The sequence below is a fragment of the Larus michahellis genome, chromosome 2 (assembly GCF_964199755.1).
Source record: "Larus michahellis chromosome 2, bLarMic1.1, whole genome shotgun sequence".
Classification (NCBI taxonomy): domain Eukaryota; kingdom Metazoa; phylum Chordata; class Aves; order Charadriiformes; family Laridae; genus Larus; species Larus michahellis.
The window spans coordinates 23,976,042-23,999,819 of NC_133897.1; the positions used below are offsets into that span (position 1 = coordinate 23,976,042).

Below are 23,778 nucleotides of genomic sequence, written 5' to 3' on the forward strand. Positions count from 1 at the left end.
ACAAACGTATTACTTGTGAAGCAGGCTTAGAGGGTATTTGTAACATATGCTTAAATGTGAGTTGTAGTCCCTGACAGTTTTTACCTGCTAAGGGCTATAAGTGAAAGATTAGACTACACTTTTCAGATTATAATGAAATTATAAGAACCAGTGGTCCTGCATTTTCTTCTGTCAATATGTTATGATCATTCCTACATGAACGATACAATGCCAGAGAGAATCGTTGTACACTGTTAAAAACTACATTTGCCAGATGCATGAGTGTATGAAAGGTACATGTGACATCATTTCTGTTTTGACAGGCTTGTGCTCCCTTGTATCATTGGAGAACCCTTAAAGACAGCCCTGAGAAGGACCCCGTTGGCACCTGCTATGTAGCAATTCAGAACTTCAGTGCCTATGCTGAATATTCACCTTGTCGAAATAGTGAGTATTAGGAACAATCTTGTGTTGGAGCAATTGATATTGCACTCAATGTTTTCATCCTTTCAGTCTTCACACAGTCTTGATTGAATGAAGATTACTATATGACATTATTGCATTGGATGAGGGTTTAAAGAAAAATCGACATTAAATTATATGCCTGCAATTGGATGCTTTATTGTATAATTGAAAGAGGAGAAATTATGTAAATTAAGCTTATACAGTTATAGTGATGAGATATAATTGGTTCAATTTCAATGGCTTTAAAATGTAACAAACAGATCTAGATAAGAACCAGACAGCATTTTAAACCGATTACTCATGTTCATACTTAGTATAAATCTCTCATCACAAGATCACCATCTGAAGACCAGACTATTCACAGAAACACACAAGCCTGTATCACCATTCATGCCAATATCACCCACAATAGCACACTTATGAAGGAATTCCAGCACGGAAGAAAGCCATGCACATTAGCACTGCTGTTCCACATTCTTCTCTGTGGATGTGGTAGCAAACTCTGGGCCTTACTTCTTGGGGAATAGGGAAAAACAGTGCACATATATTTAGAATCGAGTTCAGTTACCTAGAAGTCTGCATAAAATACCACACATTAGATTCAATCAGTTGTTCATCCTGTTCAGCATCCTATGTCTAAGTGTTTATGATGATTATTAATATTGTCATTGTCCCTGGATGGACAGGATCCAGTCTTGTCCCTGGATGGACAGGTACAGAAAGAAGCTGAATCTGTAAGAAATGATGACCACAAGATCTGCTTCATGTACTTCCAATGTCTCACTGGGGCTTTGCCAAAGGCTTATGCTATTTGAAAAGAGAGTTCAAGTGGCTATTCCTGCTCTCAGTTTCCCAATTCTGCAGACTTCCAGCACTCCAGTGCTCGTAGAGAAGCCCTAAAATGCATGCCAACACACTTTGTACAATTATATAAGGATTTGGAGACTAGAAATAAATTGGACAGAAGCAGGAAAGATAGTTTTGCATGTACAAATGTGCATCCAAAATTATATTACACTTCAGTCATCACTGAGCAAATGTGTATCAATTAAAGGCCCTTGTGAAGGACATGTGCCCCTTTCCCTTGCCATAGTACAGATAAGCAGGATGTTGTCTGAACATTGACCTATGCTGAGCCATCCACTACGTCAACAATTTTGAGAATGCCTTAGGAAACACTTATTTTTGTGTTTATGGCAGAGCAGACTGTGGTGACTGTGGATTTCTTGTTAAGTTGTTCACTTTTGTATCTACAGCCAAATTCCAACTGAACCCCTGGTAGTTGTTGCAAGGGTCCTTCCTTGGCAGTGAGCACAGAAAGTGCCAAGTAACTGGTCTTATTTTTCAAAATCTTCAAAAGGGGGCTGCAGGTTCAGGGTCCTGTAGAAGGTCTTGATTTGCTCTGCCTCTTCTGAAAAAGAATACACATCTTTTCACATATTTTGGTAGTTTTGCATTTACAGCCTTACAGCTCCAGGGATGTTTAAGTTGTCTTCTACATGCACTGTGAAATCAATAAAATGCTTCTACCTTCATAATTGCAGGCAATGCAGATCCCGAAGGACAAGGCTTTTGTCAAGCAGGTTTCAGCTTAGATTTTTACAAGGTGAGATTCTGCTTCTGAAATACTTTGACCAAATGTAACTCTTTTATATCCCCAGTGTTCCAGCACTGTCTCAGTGATCAAGAGTTTATCCCCATGCTGTTGTGTATGAAAAGTTTCGTGAAGTTGTTGCAAGTTCTTTCCTCCTTTGCAAGCTTTGAACTTTCTGGATTCATTAATAAAAGAAAATATGCAATCAGCACCTATTTTTCTCTTTGCAGCACTCCAGTCTGACTCTGCTCAGCCTATCTTAGTAGATAAATAGGCAAAAATTGTATGTGCTTCTATCTCAGTGTGTCCCACTTACAATGCTTTTCAGAGACCTGACTTTCAGGAAATAATGGGCAGGCACCAGCTAGTTTTTAAAAGTTAAAACAGGTTGTATAAGGATGCTTTTGGAGGCAGACTAGTCATTGAGTAAGACTGTTCTCTTGTGGAGGTGAAAGTGAAAGTGCTTAAGGAGGGTCCAGAAACAATATTGTGGGCCAAAGAATAAACTTTGCAATTATTACTATTATCTGTACCAATATTACAGGACCAGAATCTCACATAACTTTGATCATTGCCATTGTTTTCAATGCTCTGCAGCTATGTTGTTATTCACATTATTAATTGCTGACGAATAAAGACCTCATTGCAGGGTAGACAAAAGTATATTTCTCTATAGAGCATTACTGTTGCTTCATTGAATGTGAAGATCCTCTTTTATGCTGACTTTGTTTTGTTACAAATAATCAACAATTTTTAGAATGCTGTGTTAGTGCTACAAAAATTATGGCTTTCATTCATGTAAGGGTGCCTAGAGTGATTTTAACTTTATTTAACTGTGGATTTTCCTGCACATCCATGCACCTACAGCCTTTTCTTGAACAGGGCTATTCTCTTTTATCATGATTCTGATATTCTTTTGGTCATTTAAATTGTTTTTCCCATGCATGGTTAATTTTGTTGTGTTCTTTTGTTGTGTAATTTTATTCAATTCTGCTTTTTGTAGAATGGAGACCTGATAGTAGGCGGGCCTGGTAGTTTTTATTGGCAAGGTATGTTAAATTGATCCAAGAAGTGAAACAGAAAATATTTTTGAAAATGTTCTTCTAGATTTCCATTGTTTTCTCAGTTTAAGGTAACCAGTCTCTGGTCTTATTTTCAACAAATACAAATCAGAAGAATTGCTTAACAAGCAACTGAGCATAAAAATAAATCAGGGAAAATTCAGTATGTGGGTTGTATAGGAAGCAAAACAGGTAGAAATAACTATTTTTATGTTGGCATTTTAGCACATTTGTCATTTAATTAATAAGCTGACTTTTTCCCTAGAAATACCGCAATTGTAAAAATAGCTAATATTTGTATAGCAAATGTTTGTCACTATTGGTTTCTGAACATAACCTTCTATTGCTATTTGCATATATTGTTAGTTCATTTGTGGCATCACTATAGTTTCCCAGAGGTAGTTTCTCATATAGATAAAACTTGAGGTGGTTTTGGCAAAGGGTTAAAAGGGTATTTTCGCTTTAACCTGTTTTGACACGTATGAAGTAGCTAATTCCCAGACTGCCAACCAACTTGCCGGTTGTCATCGATGTGTGTTTTTGTATTGCTATTAAAGGAGGAAGATCTAGTTGATTATGGTGGTAGGGAATTCATAGCTTCAAATTCTCCATTCAGATATCGCTTCCATTGGTCTACTAAATTTGTACTCTACAGTGTCAAAAGGTAGCTGAGCCCGAAAATGCTTGACTTTAGTTTGAATCAGCACCTTGAAATGGGTTTGGAGGTGTTTTTGTCGTGGTTCAACAGAGCCTCAATGCCTTGCTTTATTGATTTATATGTACTCTTGAGACTTTCAGGGTCTGATTGAGAGAAGTCGTCTACTCTTTGCATCTGTGTTATATTATCCCTTCAGCTCTGTTCTGATTTTTTGCTAGCCCTATTTTGTAGAAACTGTGTCTCCTTTACATCGCTTTCATTTATGAAGTTGTTTGAATCCAGGTCAAGTAATCACTGCAAGTATTGCGGATATCATTGCAAATTACTCCTTCAAGGATATTTTGAGGAAACTGGCACGAGAAAAGCAAACAGGAGTGGCCCCACCTTCGTATGACGACAATTACATGGGTAAGCTCTGTGTCAGTTAGCAATATGTTCAAAGAGTATGGGTCTTATACAAATGTGAAAACAAGTCCTGAATTACTAACATCCCAATTGTGAGAGGATTTAAACATTTTTTGCATTAAGCACAACCTCAAATCACTAGTTTGCTAGTTACTTCAATGAGATTATGAAAATTCTTAAAATTATGCAAAGCAGCAGGGTTTGAAGGTTGAGATCTTAAATGGCACATTGGGGTTATTATTTGATCTTAAATAGTTAAGCAGAAATACAAAATTTTCCCTTTTATATCTTTTTTCACTCCAAGATGATGGACTGAGTTTAAAATAATTAAAGACTATTTCAATTTTAATAGATAAAAGAATAATCAGTTCCACAGTATTTTGTACAGTACTGCACAAATACCCAATTTATTCTCACTGATATTTAAAAGATACAATTGAAGTAAGCAATAGCAAAAGTCAATTTGATTATACTATGTAATAAATATGGAAAAGGCTCTTTATGTACCTTTTATTAGTACTGATCTTTAAGAATTTGCATATTCATGGCTCTGCATATAAGGTCGGTTTTTCTTCCCATAATTATAGAAAAGTTACAGTGGAATTTGAAGGCAAAGATGCCCATAGATTTGAAATTACTGTCCCTGATACAATCCAAAGGTCTTTACTCTGTCAATAGCAATTATCTCACAGGTTTACTAAAGCTACAGGAGATACTTAACTGCATCTTTGGAAATCTGTCTTCTGTATAGAGTTAGAGCAGGATACTCGCACATTATGGTACAGTAATGAAGACTTAAATTGTGTCAATAGCTATTAGGGCAAACCACTGTAGTACCTGCTGTTTTTTCAGATTAATTATTAAGTATTAATGATTTAGAAGGTAATTTTTGGAGAAAAGGCATAGATTTATTATACATTCAGACCTATAGTTAAATTAGTCATAATAACGTGGTAAAATTTTCCTTTTTTCCACAGTTTTACTATACTAATGTTAGAAAATTTGCATTCTGATGATCAGGTGAACAGACAAATCTGATTGTCCTTGCATATTTTTTGAAAGAAATAATTTATCAAGTGTTTTGCTTTTAATTTATCTTTAAACAGGATACTCAGTGGCTGCTGGGGAATTTACTGGGGATTCTGAACAAGGTAAGAAGCTATATACTTGAATGGAAACCATACGGCCATGCACCTATTAAGTTCCTCATTCATTGGGTCTCTAGGCAGGAAGGTACCTTTTATACAATTGAAACACTGGTGAGACTTAAGCTGTCTGTACCCAGCATTCTCAGAGGCAAATGTTTCCTTAGAAGGTATAGGATAACAGAGCAGAATTTAAGTGACCCAGAAGTCTGAATCTGTTGTTATGGTATTGTGCCCATGCGTCTGCTCAGCAGTTAGTGCTGTCACAGCATGGTAGGTGGAGCCATCCAGGCTCACTTAATTTAGCCAGTTTGGTGACCACTACTAACAAGTGGAGCCAACAGTGCAGTCCTGTAGAGTCTTTTGGGCCATACGCAAGTTACTCACCTGCGTAGGGGCTGCTGGACCTCAGCATCTGGCGGGCCAGAATGCAGTGTGGCTTGGAAATGTCCGTGTATGCTGAAAGCACACTTCTGACTGCCACATAAACATCACAGCCCAGGCTAGGAGATAACATTCAGCTGCTTCTGGACAAAGACATGTGCCTACAGCAGCATGCTAGGTCTTGTTGGAGAAAGCAGCTCTTGGCTCTATAAAAATTTCCCTAGTTCCAGTTCATGTCCCTTAAGGATGGGGTGCTTGGGGCAGTTAATTAGCTGACCCTTTTCATACATTATATTTTCTTACACAGGCATATGCAGTAATAACAAGTTCTCTGTGCTCTTGCTCCTACCCCAAGCCTTATATTTAACAGCAGGAGACAGAAGAATTGAATTCCTTTTTATAAAACCTGGGCTTAGAGGCAGAGAAAACATTCTACAGGAAGATGGGGTGTTCAATTAGTCCCTTGAATTAGGAGAAGCTGAATGCACGTGAATATAAATGTCTGAATATAGGATCATGCCTGAGACTTTGTAAAGGTTCTTGGATCAAGTTTGATACAGGACATATTTAGAATAATTTGCATTTAGATGGCAACTGCCATCCACAAAGAACCAGACATCTCACAGACTTAATAGCATTGCTTAAAAACGTGATCAGTGTGAAACCTTCACCTGAAATGTTTCATGATCTGTAAAACACCATCTTCTAGGACTCTACATTAACGATTTGATAAAGTAGAGCAACATGCACTGAGGAACAGGTTTTGACCAAAGTTATAGGATAAATATTTTTTCAAATGTGCAGAATGTCATTGCATAATTTAGAATTCAGCTCAGACACTGAGGTTCAAGTTGTTCCCTCTGGCAAAAGGTGACAAAGGATATTTATTAGTTTCACATGGCCAGGGAAAACTGCCCTGGAAGGTGGCAGCTCCAGTGACACAGTTCTGTAATTCTCTAAGGACAAAGTCAGAGCAATCCATCCTGGATGGTCTAGGTTTAGCAGCAGTAGTTCCTGGAACACCACTGAGGCTTTGACTTAAACCTCACTTAATTGATGTACTGAACTCATAGCACAAAGTACTGTGGCAGGAGAACTGAAAACAAGCTGAACATTGCTCGATTTTCAAGTTGTACAGTAAGTTTTGTGGATGCGTTAGAAATTGAACACTAGTTTTTCCAAGTCTCTGTAAGATGAATCTAGTGTAGAGGAAAAGCTCCTGTCACTGCGGTCTGGTAGAGTACATTAAAAATAATTAGTCATAAATATAAATTTGTCCATGATTTAGCTATTTTCAAGTGTTCTGAAATTGTACAGGATTTCAAAACATATAGTTAGTTGAAAATACCCGTGATCTCTGGCGTTTCATACCTTAAGAGTTATGTTTCTTGTGTAAGGCTGACAGTCTGACAGAAGGTGTTCCTTAAGGGGTAGCTTTCTTGAGGGGGTGAACAGCTTCATGGTCCACGCTCACAAAGCCAATAGAGACATAGTACAAATGAGCCCAGCTTCTCAGAACTGCTGCTGCTTAATTCCTATAGAGTTTCCTGTCCTGTGCCACTATGGGTTAAAAATAATAATAATAATTTTGAGCTGAATGCTATAATGTGGGAAAAAGATGTGTGGTAATGGAAGGCTGCAGCCACGTACGTATATATATTTGATTTTTTTTAATGCATATTCACATTTTTATAATGGATGGTTCTTGAATCACTAAGTAACATGAAAGGTTGGCACAAAGAATTGCATTGTTGGCTGACCTGGGAATCATCCTGTGTCCTCTTCAGTCCTTCATTACTACTTCCAACCACAGAGGATTATATAAACCCAGAGAGGAGCAGAGGACTGCTAGGTCAATACAAGTGGGTGTTCAAGGTGCTCTGATATCTGAAGTTCTTGTTGCTGTCTTCTGATGTGGATATCCTAATGAGGAAAGGTTTAGACAGTAAGACTGCAGGCTGTGATTTTGCTCTTCCTTTTTTTTCCCCATTTTTTCCACTAGTTGTTAAGAATTTACCACTGAGCAGAATTACATCCCAGAAGGCAGCTAGGTCCGATATTTCATGTTCTTGTTCAATGAATTCCCCCAATGCCAGTCACAAAAAATTTCCTTGTAATGATTTTAGTTAGCCTGTGCAGAACTTGTCAAACGCTTTCATGACACCAAGCCAAGTAGCAGATGAGACAAACGGTTGTGCAGCCAGAAAGAAAAAGGGTGTTTGTAAGGACAGCTGTGTTTAGCTTCTGTACTCTACTGTGTGATGCTACAACTAATTCTGGTTCCATCAATCCACAGCTGTAAAGTAACAAGCTGACTCGTACTAAGAGCTTTATTATACTGTGCAGTACTAAGTAATGCTAGGCAGAAAGAGATCTCTGGATGTGTTCAGCAGTTAAGATATAATATTTTGTGCAACAAGATGCACTGAATGAATGTTAAAATCTTATGAATTAATGTCTTGAAGTGAATTGCAGGTGTTTCTGCTACAGATAACAAACCAAAATCCTAAGGGTTATTTGTATGTCAAAGAAGAATTTAAGCGTCATGGGGTGTATGTTGCATGCACCACTCAGATAGCATAACCAGTTCACTGTTGATCATTTATCTTTTCAGAGTTGGTTGCTGGAGTCCCAAGGGGAGCACAGAACTTTGGCTATGTATGTATTGGACGCACATTTTATCCTTTTTATAGTGAGAATGCAGTTAGACTGTTTGGAAGATTGAAGTCTACATTATATTCTCTGTCTCTGATCCTAAACTTTTGAATCAGAGAAAACTGCCACTGACCTTCACCCTCAGGCTTACCTGGCTGTGTTGAAATGCCTTGCTGGTTTGGGCTTTGAATATTAAGCAATTAGTCCTTTCTGAAGTTTGTTTTCAGTAGCCCATTAGGAGCATTATTTGTGTATGACTAGTATCCCTATACCCGCTGAGTGTTATCAGACCTAAGCTTGCCCATAGGTTAGCATATTTCATATGCAATGCTGTGTCCACAGTGGAGAGAAGTCCAAGTTCAGATTATTCATACACAGTGTTTATTTTCAGTGCTCTTAAGTATATACACTGAATACCAGATGCAAAAAGTCATGATATGCAGTTAGAAGTGAAGGGAGAAAACAATACACGTGTGTGGATACATCTTTTATGTCATAGGGAAAAAAAAGTTTCAGAACTAGCCTGATTGTGAGAGATCCCAGCCACAGACACATTCTCTAGTTTTCATAGAATCATAGAATGGTTTAGGTTGGAAGAGACCTTAAAGATCATCTAGTTCCAACCCCCCTGCCATGGGCAGGGACATCTCCCACTAGACCAGGTTGCTCAAAGCCCCGTCCAGCCAAAAATCCTTGTGCCTCTGGAACTTATTAATACCATTTTGCAGAGGAAAGGTGTGTATGTGTGTTTATATGTGTATGTATGTATGTATATATTTCTTAATGTGTTAAGTTCATGTTTTCATGTGTACTGATGTAGTCACTGATTAGCTGATAAGACTGTGATTTGCTGCTCTTCACAGTGTCCCATAAGGAAGGAAAAGTCATTTCCCCATTTATTCATGGAGGAACCTGAGACATATAATCTTAGTCATTTGTTCAAGATCATACAGGAAAACTGTGGTGAAATGAAAGAACTGTTTTTTCTTGGCCACTTGGACTATCCTTCAGTGTGTCAAGTTGGTTTGCAGTGATGTTACACTTTAACATCTCCATGTGTGCTTGAAAATTTCCATATTTTTCTGTTACCAGGTCTCAATTATTAATTCTTCAGACTTGACCTTTATCCAGAATTTCACTGGTGAACAGGTAATGTCAAGCAACTACGTGATGAAATATTGTATCTCTAGAGAATATAGTTTCATTAACATCATTTCAAGAATATATAAAATACTTTTTAGAATTAATGACCATAGAAACAAAGAGGATTATCAATACAATTTTTTTTAAATGGATATCTGATATGAAGGCCTATCTGTTGTTTTTTATTTGCAGATGGCGTCTTATTTTGGGTACACTGTTGCAGTATCTGATGTTAACAATGATGGGTAGGTTACCAAATATATTCAGCTCCACTGAACATTCATAGAAGCAAAGCCTGATATTTATTAATAAACACAGGTTTTCAGGTGCTTCATACCTCAAAATGCTTCTCTTGGCTTCTCTGTTTTTCTGATTTTAATTGTTCACATAGGCTTATCTTTGTGCAATCACAGTGGAACAAGTATTTGCAGGCCTAGTTTGGGTGAGTTTATCTTCCTGAGTATTTATTCAAAGCAGTGTGGCAAAGCGGGAATGTCCAAAGTCTTAGGAAACAGACCCAGGTAGAAGAACAGTGAATAAACAGTGCTAGCTACTGCTGGGAAGAGATAGGTGAAAGTCAAAAGTTCATTCTCCCATTCTCAAAAGCAGCTGTCTTCTCACATGTGGACCATCCATAGCTTCATTTCTCAATTTTGAAAGCTTTCCAATATCATCAGCTCCTCATTCCAGCAGCTGCTGGTTGGCCATCCATTTTCATCATCCAGAGGACCAAGTGTCTCGGGCTCGTAGTTGTTATGATAGGCATTGTGCTTGTCTGAGGGAGAACACTGCTCAGCTCCCAGGGTCATGCCTAAGACACTTGGGGATTTCAGACCCTGTTGAACAAAACGCTTGCTAACTGTGAACTCATGCAAGGTCTAATTAAATGTTTTGGAAGATCAGGACTTTAGTAAGTGAATATTGATACTAGCTTTCTAGCAAGGAGATAAAGATCCCCGAAGCTGAGAGTCTTGGAAGTCTGCACAAAGGTGAGCCAGGATTATATTTAGAGCAGTGGCATACTCTTCCCTAAATCAAAATATCTCAGATGTGTCTACTTCATACTCTTTTCTTGTGATTATTTCTTATTAGGTGCTTAAACATAGTGCATTAAATAATTTTTCTGGGCTAAATCATTGCTTCCCAGAAGTCACTGGTGACGCTTTAAAGAAAAGAGAAAAGTAACGAGGTGATAAAATGTTATTGCAGTTCCAAAATAAAAACATAAATTTAAAAAAAAAAAACAAAACCAAGAAAGAAAAAAGAAGCCATTTCAACATTGGTACTCATGGTACTCAAATCTTTCCAAGTTTCTGAGGTTAAATTTTGTCATAGTACTATCACTTTTGAAAATTCCTATTTTTATGATATACAGAGTCAGGTTTAATTTAGTCCTACCATAATGCATTACTAATGTGAAACGGTGGAGAAACATTAATCTGAGTTACAATAGACACTCATTAGACTTTCAGGGAACTTGCTATTTAACTTCTCACTGAACCAAACTATTTCCTGTGCAGGTTATTTCCTGTGAACCATAGGGTTACTTGATAGGTCTCATATTTTGTGTGTTCCTCTAAGACCACAGTTTATGTCAATAATATAATCAAACTGCTATTAAGGCCTGTGTGGTCTCCCAGTCTGTATCTTAAAAGAAATCTAACGACTCTCTCTGAGATCCAAACATCCCTCAGAAAACAAAACACAAAAAGCTCTACTTGATAAACATGTCTGATTAGATATGTAGTCTATCTTTGCTGGTTTGCACATATAGTCGATAGAAATATTTATCTGAAAGGGAGAGTAAAACAGAGGGTGGGAGGGGGAGAAAAAGCAAAAGGGAGATGGCAACTTCAAATTCACTTGGGATTTTTGTGCAGCTAAGGATAAAGGAGGTAGTGATGGCCTTATCAGTATGAGAATCCTGATTAAGTTATATGCTGAAAAGATTAATAGCAATCATGCTTTGCTGTAATAAGACTGAAGACATGGCTTAAAGATTAGTCTCATCCTGGGAAGAAAGCTCTGTAGACCTTTTTCTCCAGCAGTTCTGCAGGTGTTCCAGAGTGGCTCTTGCAGTTTTATCTGCACCCCATCGGGATTGTAGGCAGAACAGGGAAATGGAGGATATTGTTTTAACCACTGTTTAGTTGCCCACTGCTAATAATGAGAAATCCACAATGAAACTTAACAAATCAAGATTTGCCATCAACTTACAGACTACATTCCTAGTAAAGAGGGAAAAAGAGAACACTTTCCATTTAGACTGAAACGGTCCAATAAAAATAGTGGCATAAACTGTTTACTGGTCTTTTATTTGGCCTATATCAAAGCTCCCCATAGTTATACTTTGACCTCTTGACATTTCCCATACTCCTGCTTTTTATTACCTGGCAGGATACAAAGAAAGTGCATACAGTCTCAGCAGGTGGTCAGCGTGTGATTTTTAAAGATTTTTTTTATCGGAAGGGAAGCAATACTGGCTGGTTACCTTTCTGTGCTGGAACAAAAACAAATATATAATTTATATTAACTGCAACATCTTAGTGCAGTAATGAAATAAACCTTATGAAACAGTTCAAAATACCACTGCAAATGGAACTGCACTTTATGGTTTAATATCACTGTCCAGCGGCTTTTGCTTTGCTCTTATGGCCTTTTAAAAGGAATCACATCAACCTGAATTTGTCTCAGAACTCCAATTTTGTAAATATAGACTCCTACAATTTAAAAGCCAATTGAAATATCCTCCTTCACCAACAAAAATGCCTAATTCTAATCACATAGGTACTTATAACCCAACAAGTGATCCTCCTTGACTGCCTGATGTCTAAGTACTTAAACTGTAGGAGCTGGAAGGTAAAACGGACTATAAAGCATGGTAAGCAGCAATTGCCTACTTAGCGAGAAAACAGGAATAAATAAATGAGGATCAGAGAGAGCTGGGTAGCTGAAGAATCCTTACTCTCTGGCTACAATACACTGCTGTGACAGTGCAAAAAAAACCCCAAATTAACAAACACAAACCCGTAGAATTGCCTAAGGGAGCATCCCTTCTCACAGAGGACTTGCTGAAACAGCTTGCCTTGACCTACAGAGCTCAGCACTGACAGAGAAAGGGGGAAATCAAGAGGGTGAGGAAAGGAAGGTTTTGACGTGGGTGGGACATGCCAAGACCTGGAGGGAAGGTAAACCAAGTGCTGCAGGTGTTCCAAGTAGCTCTGCTGCCCATAACCAGTTTAGAATTTGGTCAGTCTAATTTAGATGACTGCTTTCCTCCCACCTTTCCCTCAGCACATTGGAAGATCAGCCATCATAGCTTCTGGATTCTGGTCACTGCTCCCTGGACTATTCATGCATTTTATACAATCGTCATCATTTATTTTAACAGAGTAGACATTTTCCTAGAAAAGTAACCCAGCGTTTTGGACATCCAGCTGAGATGCTGTCATCCCTGCATAACAGACTCCAGCTCCTGTCTGCTTGCTTTCTGTCTGACCTGGTGAATCTTGTATTCTAGGTTAGGCTTCTGCTTAGAGAATTTTAGGCCACTGTGGATGATAGGTAGTCTGCCTCTCTCCTTTCACCATTTAAGGCACTCTAGATATTGCTCTATGGACCACAGTTTCAAAGGTATCTAGGTATCTACTTATTTTATATCAATATATTAGGAGCTTCCTGGCTCTGAATCTTTTGGTTCCCTACCACTTCTAATAAAATCTTCCCTTAGTCTTACAATCCTTCATTTGCAAAATATTCATTGGAGCCAAGCGTATCTTTTACTTAATAGTTTATACAGCACATAACACCATGGGGTCTGAATCTTACTTAGAATATCTGGACTGCAATATAATAAAATAATAATTGATGATAGTGCTACTGTGTACATGGCATACATAAAATAACTTGTAAAAAAAAAGAGCATTTATGATCTGTTTTTGTTGTTGCTATTGTTCCATGGCAACTGTTTCAGCTGACATTCTGTCCCAACCATGAACATCTTCCATTAGTAGAGGAGAACTTTTGATGTTTAGTGTGAAAGGAAAATCCCACCTTTGATGTCAAGTCAGCATTTGCTTCCTTCCTTTTTTAGTTACTCATGCCATGGGGTAAAATCTGACATATAAAGACTAGAACTACTGTACCAAAGTGACCTGGCATTTTGAATTACAGTTTCCTTTATGGAAACACACTATGAAACTTAATAGAAAAATAATATTTCTAGAAGTACTTTGTCACAATTTATAGAACATGTAAGTTCTACAATGTGATTAAAAGGCTTCTAGATGAGATATTCTGTACTAAATTTATGATATATATCTTAGAACCAGTCTATGTCTATGGTAAAGTAGTAGCTGAGCTACTGCTAAATCATACGTGGTTTTTTTCCATCAGGATTGGGAAAAACAGTGTAGTGAAATTTTGCTAATTGGTTTACTAATGGATAAAGCCTGTGTGAAAACATCACTATTGGTAATATGATGAATTGAGAGTAGAAAGTTTTCTTCAAGTTTTACAAACTTTGAACAAAGTTTCTTGTTAGAATCAGAAAATAAGTTTTCCAAATTAAAAATTCTGGGATCAAGTAGCACTAGTTATTTGCAGTAACAGAGTTTCTTAAAGTGGATGACCAGTGTCCTTTGAGTATAATGGGAATTGTCCTATTTGTTTGTATGGGCTTGGGCAACCTTCAGAAATTAACCTGATGCTATCCTTTCATATCTCAGAATAATCTATTAAGAATATTTCTACTTGTATGTGTCTATCAATCTTGCTTGATTTTATTCTTTACTGTCCAGTAGATGGTCATTTTTCCTGCTAAATAAATGTTAACATGGTTTGAAACACCTTAATTTAGAACACCAACATGTAAAATATCCTTCAATTAGTCTGTCTTTTACTGATTCTTCTTGGAGTAGCAAAATGAGCAGAAGGACTTTTCCCTCTGAGCCTCATATTTTTGTGATTTTATGATGTCCTTTCTCTTCAATACTTAATACAGAAAATTGCATGAGCACTGCAACTACTCGTGTACTTAATATTCAACACCAGTTTGTATCGCAGTTTCCATTTGAATTAGTGATGAGGCCTTCTCTATTAATTGGTGCTCTACCCATGTTTCATGTATATTACTTTCAAAATCTGCTGGAAAGTGGCAGGTTTTGTTCTGTTGCACACTTACTGCTGTATAATTTTTAAAAGCTAGATTTTATACTAAAATTTGTCTCTCACTAGCACTGTTAGCAGAATATGTTCTAGTCACATGAATCCCCTCTGAGTTAAATTCCTGACTTCTGGATCATTAACTGCAAAGTATAGCTTTTCAGTGTCTATCGCAGGCATAAATTGAAGTGCAAGAAATTCCATTTAAACATAGGAAGAAATGTTTTTGCTGTGAGGGTGACCAAACAGTGTAAGCAGTTGCCCAGAGAAGTTGTGGAGTCTCCATCCATGGAGATATTCAAAACTGGAGTGGGCATTGCCCTGAGCAGCCTTCCCTAGTTGACCATGCTTTGACCAAGTGTTTGGACTAGAACTCCAGAAATGCCTTCTTACCTCAGTTAGTCCATGACTCTATGATAATTATCAGCTTCCTGTTTAACAAATGCATGACCTGTGTTGATGACACTCAATCTCTCACTGACGCTGGGTTTTGTTTGACTGTTCCAGTTTAGATGATATCTTAGTTGGTGCTCCTCTCTTTATGGAACGAGAATTTGAGAGCAAGCCTAAAGAAGTTGGGCAAGTTTATCTATACCTGCAAGAAAGTGCTTTCCTCTTCCGAGATGCACAAATTCTGACAGGCACTGAAGTGTTCGGTAGATTTGGCAGTGCAATCACACATCTTGGAGATCTCAATCAAGACGGATATAATGGTAAATTATATGTAATGTACTAATATATATCTCTGTATAACATTGAAATTAAAAATGGCTAAGCAGTCAATATGATGTTTCTGTGCAGTGGCTGAAAAAGGCTTTTTAATGTGTAACTGCCTTTGAAAGTCATGAGAATTTACACTCATCCTAACAAAACTGATATTGAGGGACAAATCAAGAAAAACTTACCTATAGGAGGGGCAGTCATATTGACTACAGTGCTATTTTTTACTAAATATTAGCGTATTCATTTAAAAGAAAATATTATCTGTTGGTTTATGACTTTAATTTCATTTAAATACTTAGCTAAGATGTTGCATTTGTTTACAAGCAGAGTTCTCCTTCTCTCCTCAAATGCTTGGATGAGTTTGATAATAGAATGAGGTTCATCAAATGGAGCATTTTGCCCACAGTGAAAGAACCAGACAAGTACAGACAACCTATTTTGGAATCAGACTTGAATTGGTACTTAGGCACTAAAAGAAACAGGTGCATAACAGAACCTTTTTCAAATGCCTATAGCACACGCACACAACAAAATGATTATGGAAGTTATCTGTGAGCCTAAATTCAAGAAAACAGTCCAAGTTAACTAACTTGCTTAATTATCTGAGATAGCCTGGATGCCTTGAGCTCCTAGAGTTAGCCTCCTAGACATGGTCAGTAACACCCTGGTTTTCCCTGTATGCATTTCCTTACTTCTTATTTCTAGGATGTTAGGGATCTGCAAAGCAGGCATCTCTGCATCTAAAACCCCAAGGAGTTTTTCCTGGGGGAGGTATTTTGCACAGTAGCCTTAAAAATAGTTTGGCCACTAGGGAAAAATCAATGGATTTAACTCCTTCTTAACTTGAGGGCTGTTTTCACGGTGCTGTAGCCACTAGACTCTAGGGCAATGTTGCCAACGCGTCTCCTGTGCAAGGGATAAGTAATGTCGGGAGCATAGTCTGTATTGGGGTTCAAGGTGCACAAAATCTGAATCTTATCTTGTGGGAAGAAGCCACTGGATTGTGACTGCTGAGAATACCTTCACTGGGTTCTCTTGGAATCCTACCCAGGAGTCCAGCCCAGCTGGACCCCATGGTGGAGATCTCCTGTTTTCTAAATGTGAGCAATAGCAGATGCCCTCAGCTTCTCTGGGCAGGGAAGGTTGGTATCGCTACTCTCCTGCATTCTGGGAGAAAGGGAGGAGATGATATGCCTCCTTCTCTGTCTCACTGCGTAGAGAAAGCTAAGAAGAATCTAGAGCCAAAGTCTTCTGCTTCATAACTGAAGATGCCAGTCCTGTGGCTTTCATGCACTCCTGCCTTTACAGTGAAGGTGCTGAAGTCAAGTTTAGTAATGGAGTCCAGCATCAGCTCCTAGATGAGAACTTAAAAAGGAGAGCTGTAGGTACATACCCTCCTCTAGTGTTTCCTGTTGGCTAACTCAACTAGTGTGGCTGTGGAATCTCAATCTAGACACATGATTCTCTCCGAGTTCCATGTGTACGAACTGAGAAGAGCATTGTGAGTTCTGTTTCGTGGATATGGCACCTCATTTTTTAAGGATTGCAGTGCTTAATTGCAGGATGCCCAAGGCCTCCTGTTAAATTCCTGACTCAGTACTATTCTCATTTCTCAATAAAATGTTGGTTTGGTATAGATGAAAACATTATATTCCATTGTTCTCTTTTGCATACTAAAGCACTTGGATGTTTGAGGGGGGTGGGTTTATTTGTCTATGTTGAATATTTTATCTGGAAAAAGAAAATTAATTTTATCTAACGGCTGTTCCTTATTAGTTAGGTGAAAGAGAAAATCAAGGAAAATTTGTGTCTGTTTAAAAATATGGAAGTAGAAGCAGGCATTCATTAGATCTTGCTTTATTAAAGCTTATGAAATGCCCTGCAAGTATGGTAGGGCCATGCAGTGTGGACTGGCTATTCAGTATAATGCAATTACCCCTTCATAGGATGATTTTACAAGTTTTTGTCATGAAAGTTTGACACAGAAAGGACACTACAAACATCTTTGCATATTTGCCTTAAAAGTGGCATCCATACAGAAGTACAGAAAGTTGAAGTTCTTGCGTGTATGTAGCAGAAGCCATTTATGTGTGTTTTCCTGCAGGAACTTAATTTTTGCTTTATTTCACTTGTGCCCATTCTTTTTATTCTTTTATGGCACTACAGACATTGCTATTGGTGCACCATTTGCAGGAGAAGACAGAAGAGGGAAAGTGCTTATTTACAATGGATACAGTAATGGGTTAAATACTAACCCTTCCCAGGTTCTCAATGGAGCCTGGGCCTCACAGTCTATGCCTTCGGGATTTGGCTTCACTCTAAGAGGAGACTCAGATGTAGACAAGAATGATTACCCAGGTAAGATTTTTCCATTAGAAAGAGAATTTCATACTTCCATTGTCTGGAAAATGCATCATGCCTAAATTGCTCCTTTTGGAAGGCAGAGGTCAGAATAAAGTATAGACATTTTTGGATAGTTCTAGCTTGCTTTCCTGAGAGTTAAAATCAGACAAAACAAATACTCCCTTTCCTGTCAAAAGACACGATCAGAAAGGCAAGAAAGAGCTTAAAGAGTTACATTAACATAAAACATGTGAAGTTTACAATAAAAAGATTTAACCCTTTCCCCCACTTCCAAAAATCGAATGCTCTCAGCTTATTGAACTTGTAAGGTCTCCTTTATCCTGGCATTCTTTCTTAATTGAAAACATGTTGTGTTGTAGAAGAATGAATTGACTTGGTTGTGTTGCTTAGTTGTTTTTTTGCTATCCGAAGAGACACTGAGCTATATATAAATTCTTAATGGCTTTGATCGCATTACAAAAAAGCCAAGAATGCAAAGACATTGCTTAAAGGTAGATCTTTCATTTGGGCCTTTCCATCCTTTCCATGTTTTCATTCTACTGTATGGACTTTTCCTTTTTAGGTTAGCTTTGATTCTTCCTTTCTAGTGTACCTGACATGCATTCAAATTTATCAAGTTTGTAACATTAGTTGAATTTCACTGGGGAGGTATTTGTTTTTTTAAGAGGTATGTTCATAGCATCATAAGAAGTCTGAATGTTGGACCTATTTTAAATGTGCTTGTATGTACTTTCTCTCTCTCCTTTAGAAGCAAATCTGGTCTATTTCTTTTCATCACAATTCACAAGCCTCACAAGCAAGGGTGTGCAGTAAAACGTCGTATTTTGTTATTTCTGTGGTTCGTCCACAGTAAAATGCTAATAGTATTTACTTCCCTAACTGACTCTGAAATCACTTTAGTTAGCCTGGGTTATTTCAAGGCTAGTGTTCTTAAAAGTTGTGTTTTTTCAAAAGGTGATTTTCAAAGGGACAAAAATAGTATCCTTTTACCTTTTTGTGATGGATTGTAAAAACCTTGAAAGAGGTATCTTTTTTCAAAAGTGGAAGAGACTTTCTGGGAAGGGGTGTTTACAGTAGAAATTAGGGTTTTACAAACAGAAAAGCTGACTGCAGAGTAATAGCAGTGAGAGGATCTTTAGCATTTGAAAAAAAGAAAGGGCTTTTAAACACTGTTCTGTCTTTTTGTTTGCATATTGTTGATGTTGCTATTAATAGTCTTTCATTGTCCATGACTAATGAGGTTCTTTTGGACAACGGAGCTCTTTATTAAAGCTTCAGCATTTTAACATTTCCTAAAGCACCCACAAGGCCCCCCCAGCAAAACCAAAGAAAACAGGATATTGCATTCCTGACATTTCTAAGATTGAAAAGATAACGAGAGGGAAGGGAGAGATTCTTTCAGGTCTTCTCTGAGTCAGATGGAGAAGAAAGAAGAGTAGAAGTCTAAGTAGTGTATTAGCATACTTTATGCGGAGCATATTTAGGCTAATTTGTGAAAAGTTTGGATGATGAGTCTCAATCTTTCTAAATGTGTACTGAGGAACTGCTATATTAATTCAATTGTGAGTTTTCTTGGAGTTATTCTACTTGTCATCGTTGGCTCCGCTACACATCCTACTTGCAGAATTTCACATGGTGATATCAGCTTACTATGTGTTAGATGGTTTGGGTTTATTACATTAATTACTTATTTTAGGAAAAAAACAAAACCTGCATATACTGTAATGCAGTTGGATACCTGTATGAGCGGTCCAGAGTACCAGTGGGAATCTGTCAGAAAATGACAGAAGAAAACCTTACTGTCAGTCAGCCACCCCTTCCTTAATTCACAAAGGCTTGAAGCAACAAAACAGAGTTGTAAAAATAGCACAATCATGGCACAGCATTAGCACAAAAATAGAATGCCTTCCTATGGGAAAAAAGGAAAAAAAAAGAAAGGAAATAATATGGGGAAGTGCAAGTCCATGCCAAACACACTAGGCAATGAAGTAAGTAATCCTTCTTGTGTCAAAGAGCTTTTCTTGTTCACCTCCTGACGGAAACGCTGAAGGGCAGCCCTTGTATGAGGAGGAAACAAGGGACTGAACTTGGAAGGAATAGGAAGGAAGTTTTATTTTAGATGTCAGCTGAGAGGCAGAGTATTTGCTGACTATAGAAGGTCTAGGAAACTAGCCTTTAATTCAGTGCTTCCCAAACTACTGGTTGTAACTGTGATGCAAAGAGGGTCGTGAAAGATTAGGAAAAAATCTAAAAAATTTTCATTAAACTTCTTAATGTGTATATTATAAAATCAACCATTTTATAAAAAGAAAAAAGTAATAAAACCAAATTGTGTTGACTTACCACACTCAGAAGTTCAGTTCCCACAGACTGGGAAATGAGATCCAGCTGTAATGTCCAGCTGCAGGTAGAAACACGTATTGTCATAGTCTAAGGTGAGAGTCTCCAGGCAATTAGCTCTACCATGGCTAGAGTTCAAGTGTTGTGTGAAGAAAAATGAGCCCAAAAAGGGATCATGCTTGCAAGAAGTTCAGGACTGACACTAGTTTGTGAGGACTTATATAACTATAGCTGTGCTTGTGTGATTTACTCAAGCCCTTGTGCCTAACATTGTTCATAAGGCAGGCATATCCCTGGTTGGAAATGAGAGCTGAGAGATGGAGTTACTCTGCCATTTCGTTTTTAAGGCACTGTGTAGCATTTTCAGAGCTTTTAGAATTTCAGACCTTCTTCTTTAAATCAGACCATGTATTAATGTTCTTGGAGCAGGTCACAGACCTGGAGGCCAGAAGAGACCACCTGCCTGTCTGGCTTCTTATCACAGACCACTGAACTTCATCCTGGGCTCACTGCATTGAGCTCAGGAATCAGTGCTCTTAGAGACCGAGTTACAAGTTGGGGGAATACAGTTCCTAAAAAGTGAGGTTGAATCACAGTGAGACTTTTCTCCTATTGGACAAAGGTTAAATCCTCTCTTGGTTGGAAGTTCAGTTCAGGCTGAGATCTACCTATTAGCTTTCTGGGAAAGAACACCCATTTGGTACAGGGAGTGATATCTTTCTCTCTTCATCCAAATGCCCGTATAAGCTCAGGAACAGAGAAGCAAATAGGGAGCAGACAAAGGCTGCCTAGCACTCAGTGCTGTTCAAATCCACCAGCTTTCCCCTGGATGGAGGAGTGTTTTCTCCTTCCTCCTCTTGCTGCAACTCTTGGCCTGCAGAGGGAGAGAGACCACCTCCTGCTTCCCGGTCTTATCTAGGAAAGGCAGAGGAAGACCCTCGTGTCCCTCAGGACCCCAGTTGCATAATTAGTATTGGAGGAAACTGACCACAGATAGGTTTAATGGTGGAGTAACAGAGCAGGAAGGGAAGAACATAATACAGCCATACTGATACAGATGAAAGATCTGTCTAGCACCATAGCCTGTCTCCAGCAGTGGCCAACAACAGATATCAAGGAAATTGTACAGTTGTTGTGATATTTCCCAGAATATTCACCCAGCTGTAACCAACTGGAGCAGCAACGTGTCCCATAGTCAGAGATGGCATCTTAAAACTTAGTAGCCCTTGACAGACTTTTCTTCCATGAATTTGACCAATCAGTTGTAGAACTCATGTGAACTTTTGGCACCCGGAGCAACCTGTGGCAAGGGGCCGCGCGGCCTAACTGCATGTTTTGTGAAGAAGTAATTCTTTGCACTGCATCCCACTCAAGTCTTACATGTTCCACTGGACAGTTTCTTTGGCTGTGCCCTAGTTCTTGTACTGAACAGATGGTAAACAATTCTTCTTTAGTCCACTCTTATTTTACAGACCTCTGTCATATTCCCTCCCTCAGCCACATGTTTTAGCAATCCTGTGGAAGGAACCCTAATTTACTTAATTATTCCCCGTGCAGAGGCAAATGGCACACCAGTCCCACTGTACCAGATGATCGTTCAGTTTGCCATCACTTCTGCCTCTTCTTCATACATTTTTATGTAAAGAGCAGCATGTAAAGCATGACTTATGTCTGGCTAAAGCATTGCTTCTAATAAAGATTTTACCATTGGCCTGGGTTCTGAACTTATCTGACATTTTAAAAAAAGCTGTATCTTCCCAACTGAGAAGAAAATCGGAATTGGTACTTCACAAAACAATAATCCCAAGTCTTTTTCATTGGTATCAGTGATTATGTTTGTGCAAGAAAATAAAGTGAGCCAGGAACTGTGGGCTAGCCTTGAGGCTACATGGCACAGCACAACTCACCATCACCAGATGAAACCCTCCTGCCCACTGAAATAGGATGGCCATATGGAAACTGCCTTTTGGGAAAGGTCCTTGGCCCAGGCTATTCCCCAAACCATTCCTGGCCACTATCTGTGAGAGTACTAACTTGCACACACTAAAATCAGACCAGAGTCTGTGCTAACAATATAAAAATCTGGACAGTACTAACACAGTGCTCAAGCTCATGCCCTGACTTAATATTTATTTCACTTGTGTAGCCGCTCAGTACACAAAGCACAGGATACAGACAGCTGAATGGCCACCTAGGCAGCATCGTACCTAAAAATGAAACTCTCTCTAGTAGGGTCAGCATACAGACAGGGCTGCTTTCCTTCTCATTAGCAGTCCTGTCAGAGTAATTACCATCTGTCTTCAGCTGCCCTGGCATAAATGTAACCACTGTAACAGTAAGACTTCTACTCTCTGCATTGTGAGAATACAGGGATTTTTCTAATCTTTCAACAGAGAAGATTTAGTTTTTATTATTAAACACAATGCTTGGTTTACATCTCCACGGCTTTCCAGGGAAGGACTTCTGTAAGTTGTGTCATACTTGCAGACACTCCAGGTGTTATATGCCCAGAACTATTCCTTTATCAACATAGACAGGGGTGATAATATGGTAGTCTCTGCTTTGCAGGCTTGGAGGTAGTGGGAAACTTTCAACCCTGGGAAGCAGCAGAGGCAGAAAACTGTGCTGATCATCCTAACATCTGTGTCACTCTAAAGGCATGCAGCTGCCCTCTCGCTGCAGTGGCGTTCAATCACTTTCAGCCCCAAACAGAGCACTGTTCCACAACTAGCAGAAGAATTGCAGTGCCAAACAGTGGTGAAGGTGGTAATGAATGGAGGGATGCTCCTTTCTCTCTAGTCATGTAAGAGTTAGGCAGAACCTGACCAAACTTTACAGTTGGATAAGGCTAGTGAGAGGGAAGCAGTAAGAGGAAGGCAGATTAAGCATGTCAGTCAGGTAGATTAAATGTACGAAGCTAGCTCTGTGCTTTTTGATGTGACTATTCAGGTGAACAAAGAACATGCAGCTTTCCCAGTCTTCCAAGCATGATACGGACAAGCTTTGTCCCATACTTACCTGAGATACTTAGTATCTCTCTAGTACACAATATGTACATAGTATTTGAAGGAAAAGACCAATTAATCCTCTTAAACTACATCTACACTATAAATATGCTGTTCTTTGGTTTTGAACTGTCACTGAACAGTCCTTGTCCATAGTATCAAACTCATTTTCTTGCCAAAACAGTGTTGCTGCGTGGTCTCTTTTGGAGACTAGTAATTGGTATGGGCCAACTGTTTTAAGGCCATTCTAATGATACCACCACAGACAGTGCAGGTACAGCAAACAGGCACGTTCTCTGGCACTAATTTACTAACACTGGCATAGTTGTAACATCTTTCAGCAGACGGTCCAGTTCACAGTTTTCTGACAACTCATGCTCTAAGATCCTATTCAGAGGAGAGGACCCAATCTCACTTACGCTGCTGTAGTAAATACTGACTTAATGTTGTTATTCTGGATTGACAGTCATGTTAAAAAAAAAAAAGACAATTAAAGAAATAAAGGGGTTGGGAGCAGTGAATGGAGTGAAAATGTGTAAAAGATGGGCTTTTTTCATCAGTTTAAATGCAAATACAGTGGCAGTTGGAAGGAATTTTGTGTGAGATTCTGTGATGTGCTTTTCAGTGACAAGGTTAGGACATGGCAAAGCAGCCCCATGCTGTATCTGAGACCATACAGGCGAGGCCCCTAACA

General features: G+C 38.6%; 1 protein-coding gene across 1 annotated transcript in view; it reads left to right on the forward strand.

Annotated features, from left to right (window-relative positions):
* Positions 1-23,778, forward strand: part of ITGA8 (integrin subunit alpha 8) — a 120,397-nt gene that overhangs the window by 15,396 nt on the left and 81,223 nt on the right. The window contains exons 4-13 of the mRNA XM_074574578.1: positions 303-426; positions 1,989-2,050; positions 3,042-3,087; positions 4,040-4,165; positions 5,269-5,313; positions 8,306-8,349; positions 9,439-9,495; positions 9,682-9,734; positions 15,160-15,365; positions 17,542-17,733. Coding sequence (XP_074430679.1) covers positions 303-426; positions 1,989-2,050; positions 3,042-3,087; positions 4,040-4,165; positions 5,269-5,313; positions 8,306-8,349; positions 9,439-9,495; positions 9,682-9,734; positions 15,160-15,365; positions 17,542-17,733 — 955 coding nt within the window. The remainder of the gene's footprint in view (positions 1-302; positions 427-1,988; positions 2,051-3,041; positions 3,088-4,039; positions 4,166-5,268; positions 5,314-8,305; positions 8,350-9,438; positions 9,496-9,681; positions 9,735-15,159; positions 15,366-17,541; positions 17,734-23,778) is intronic.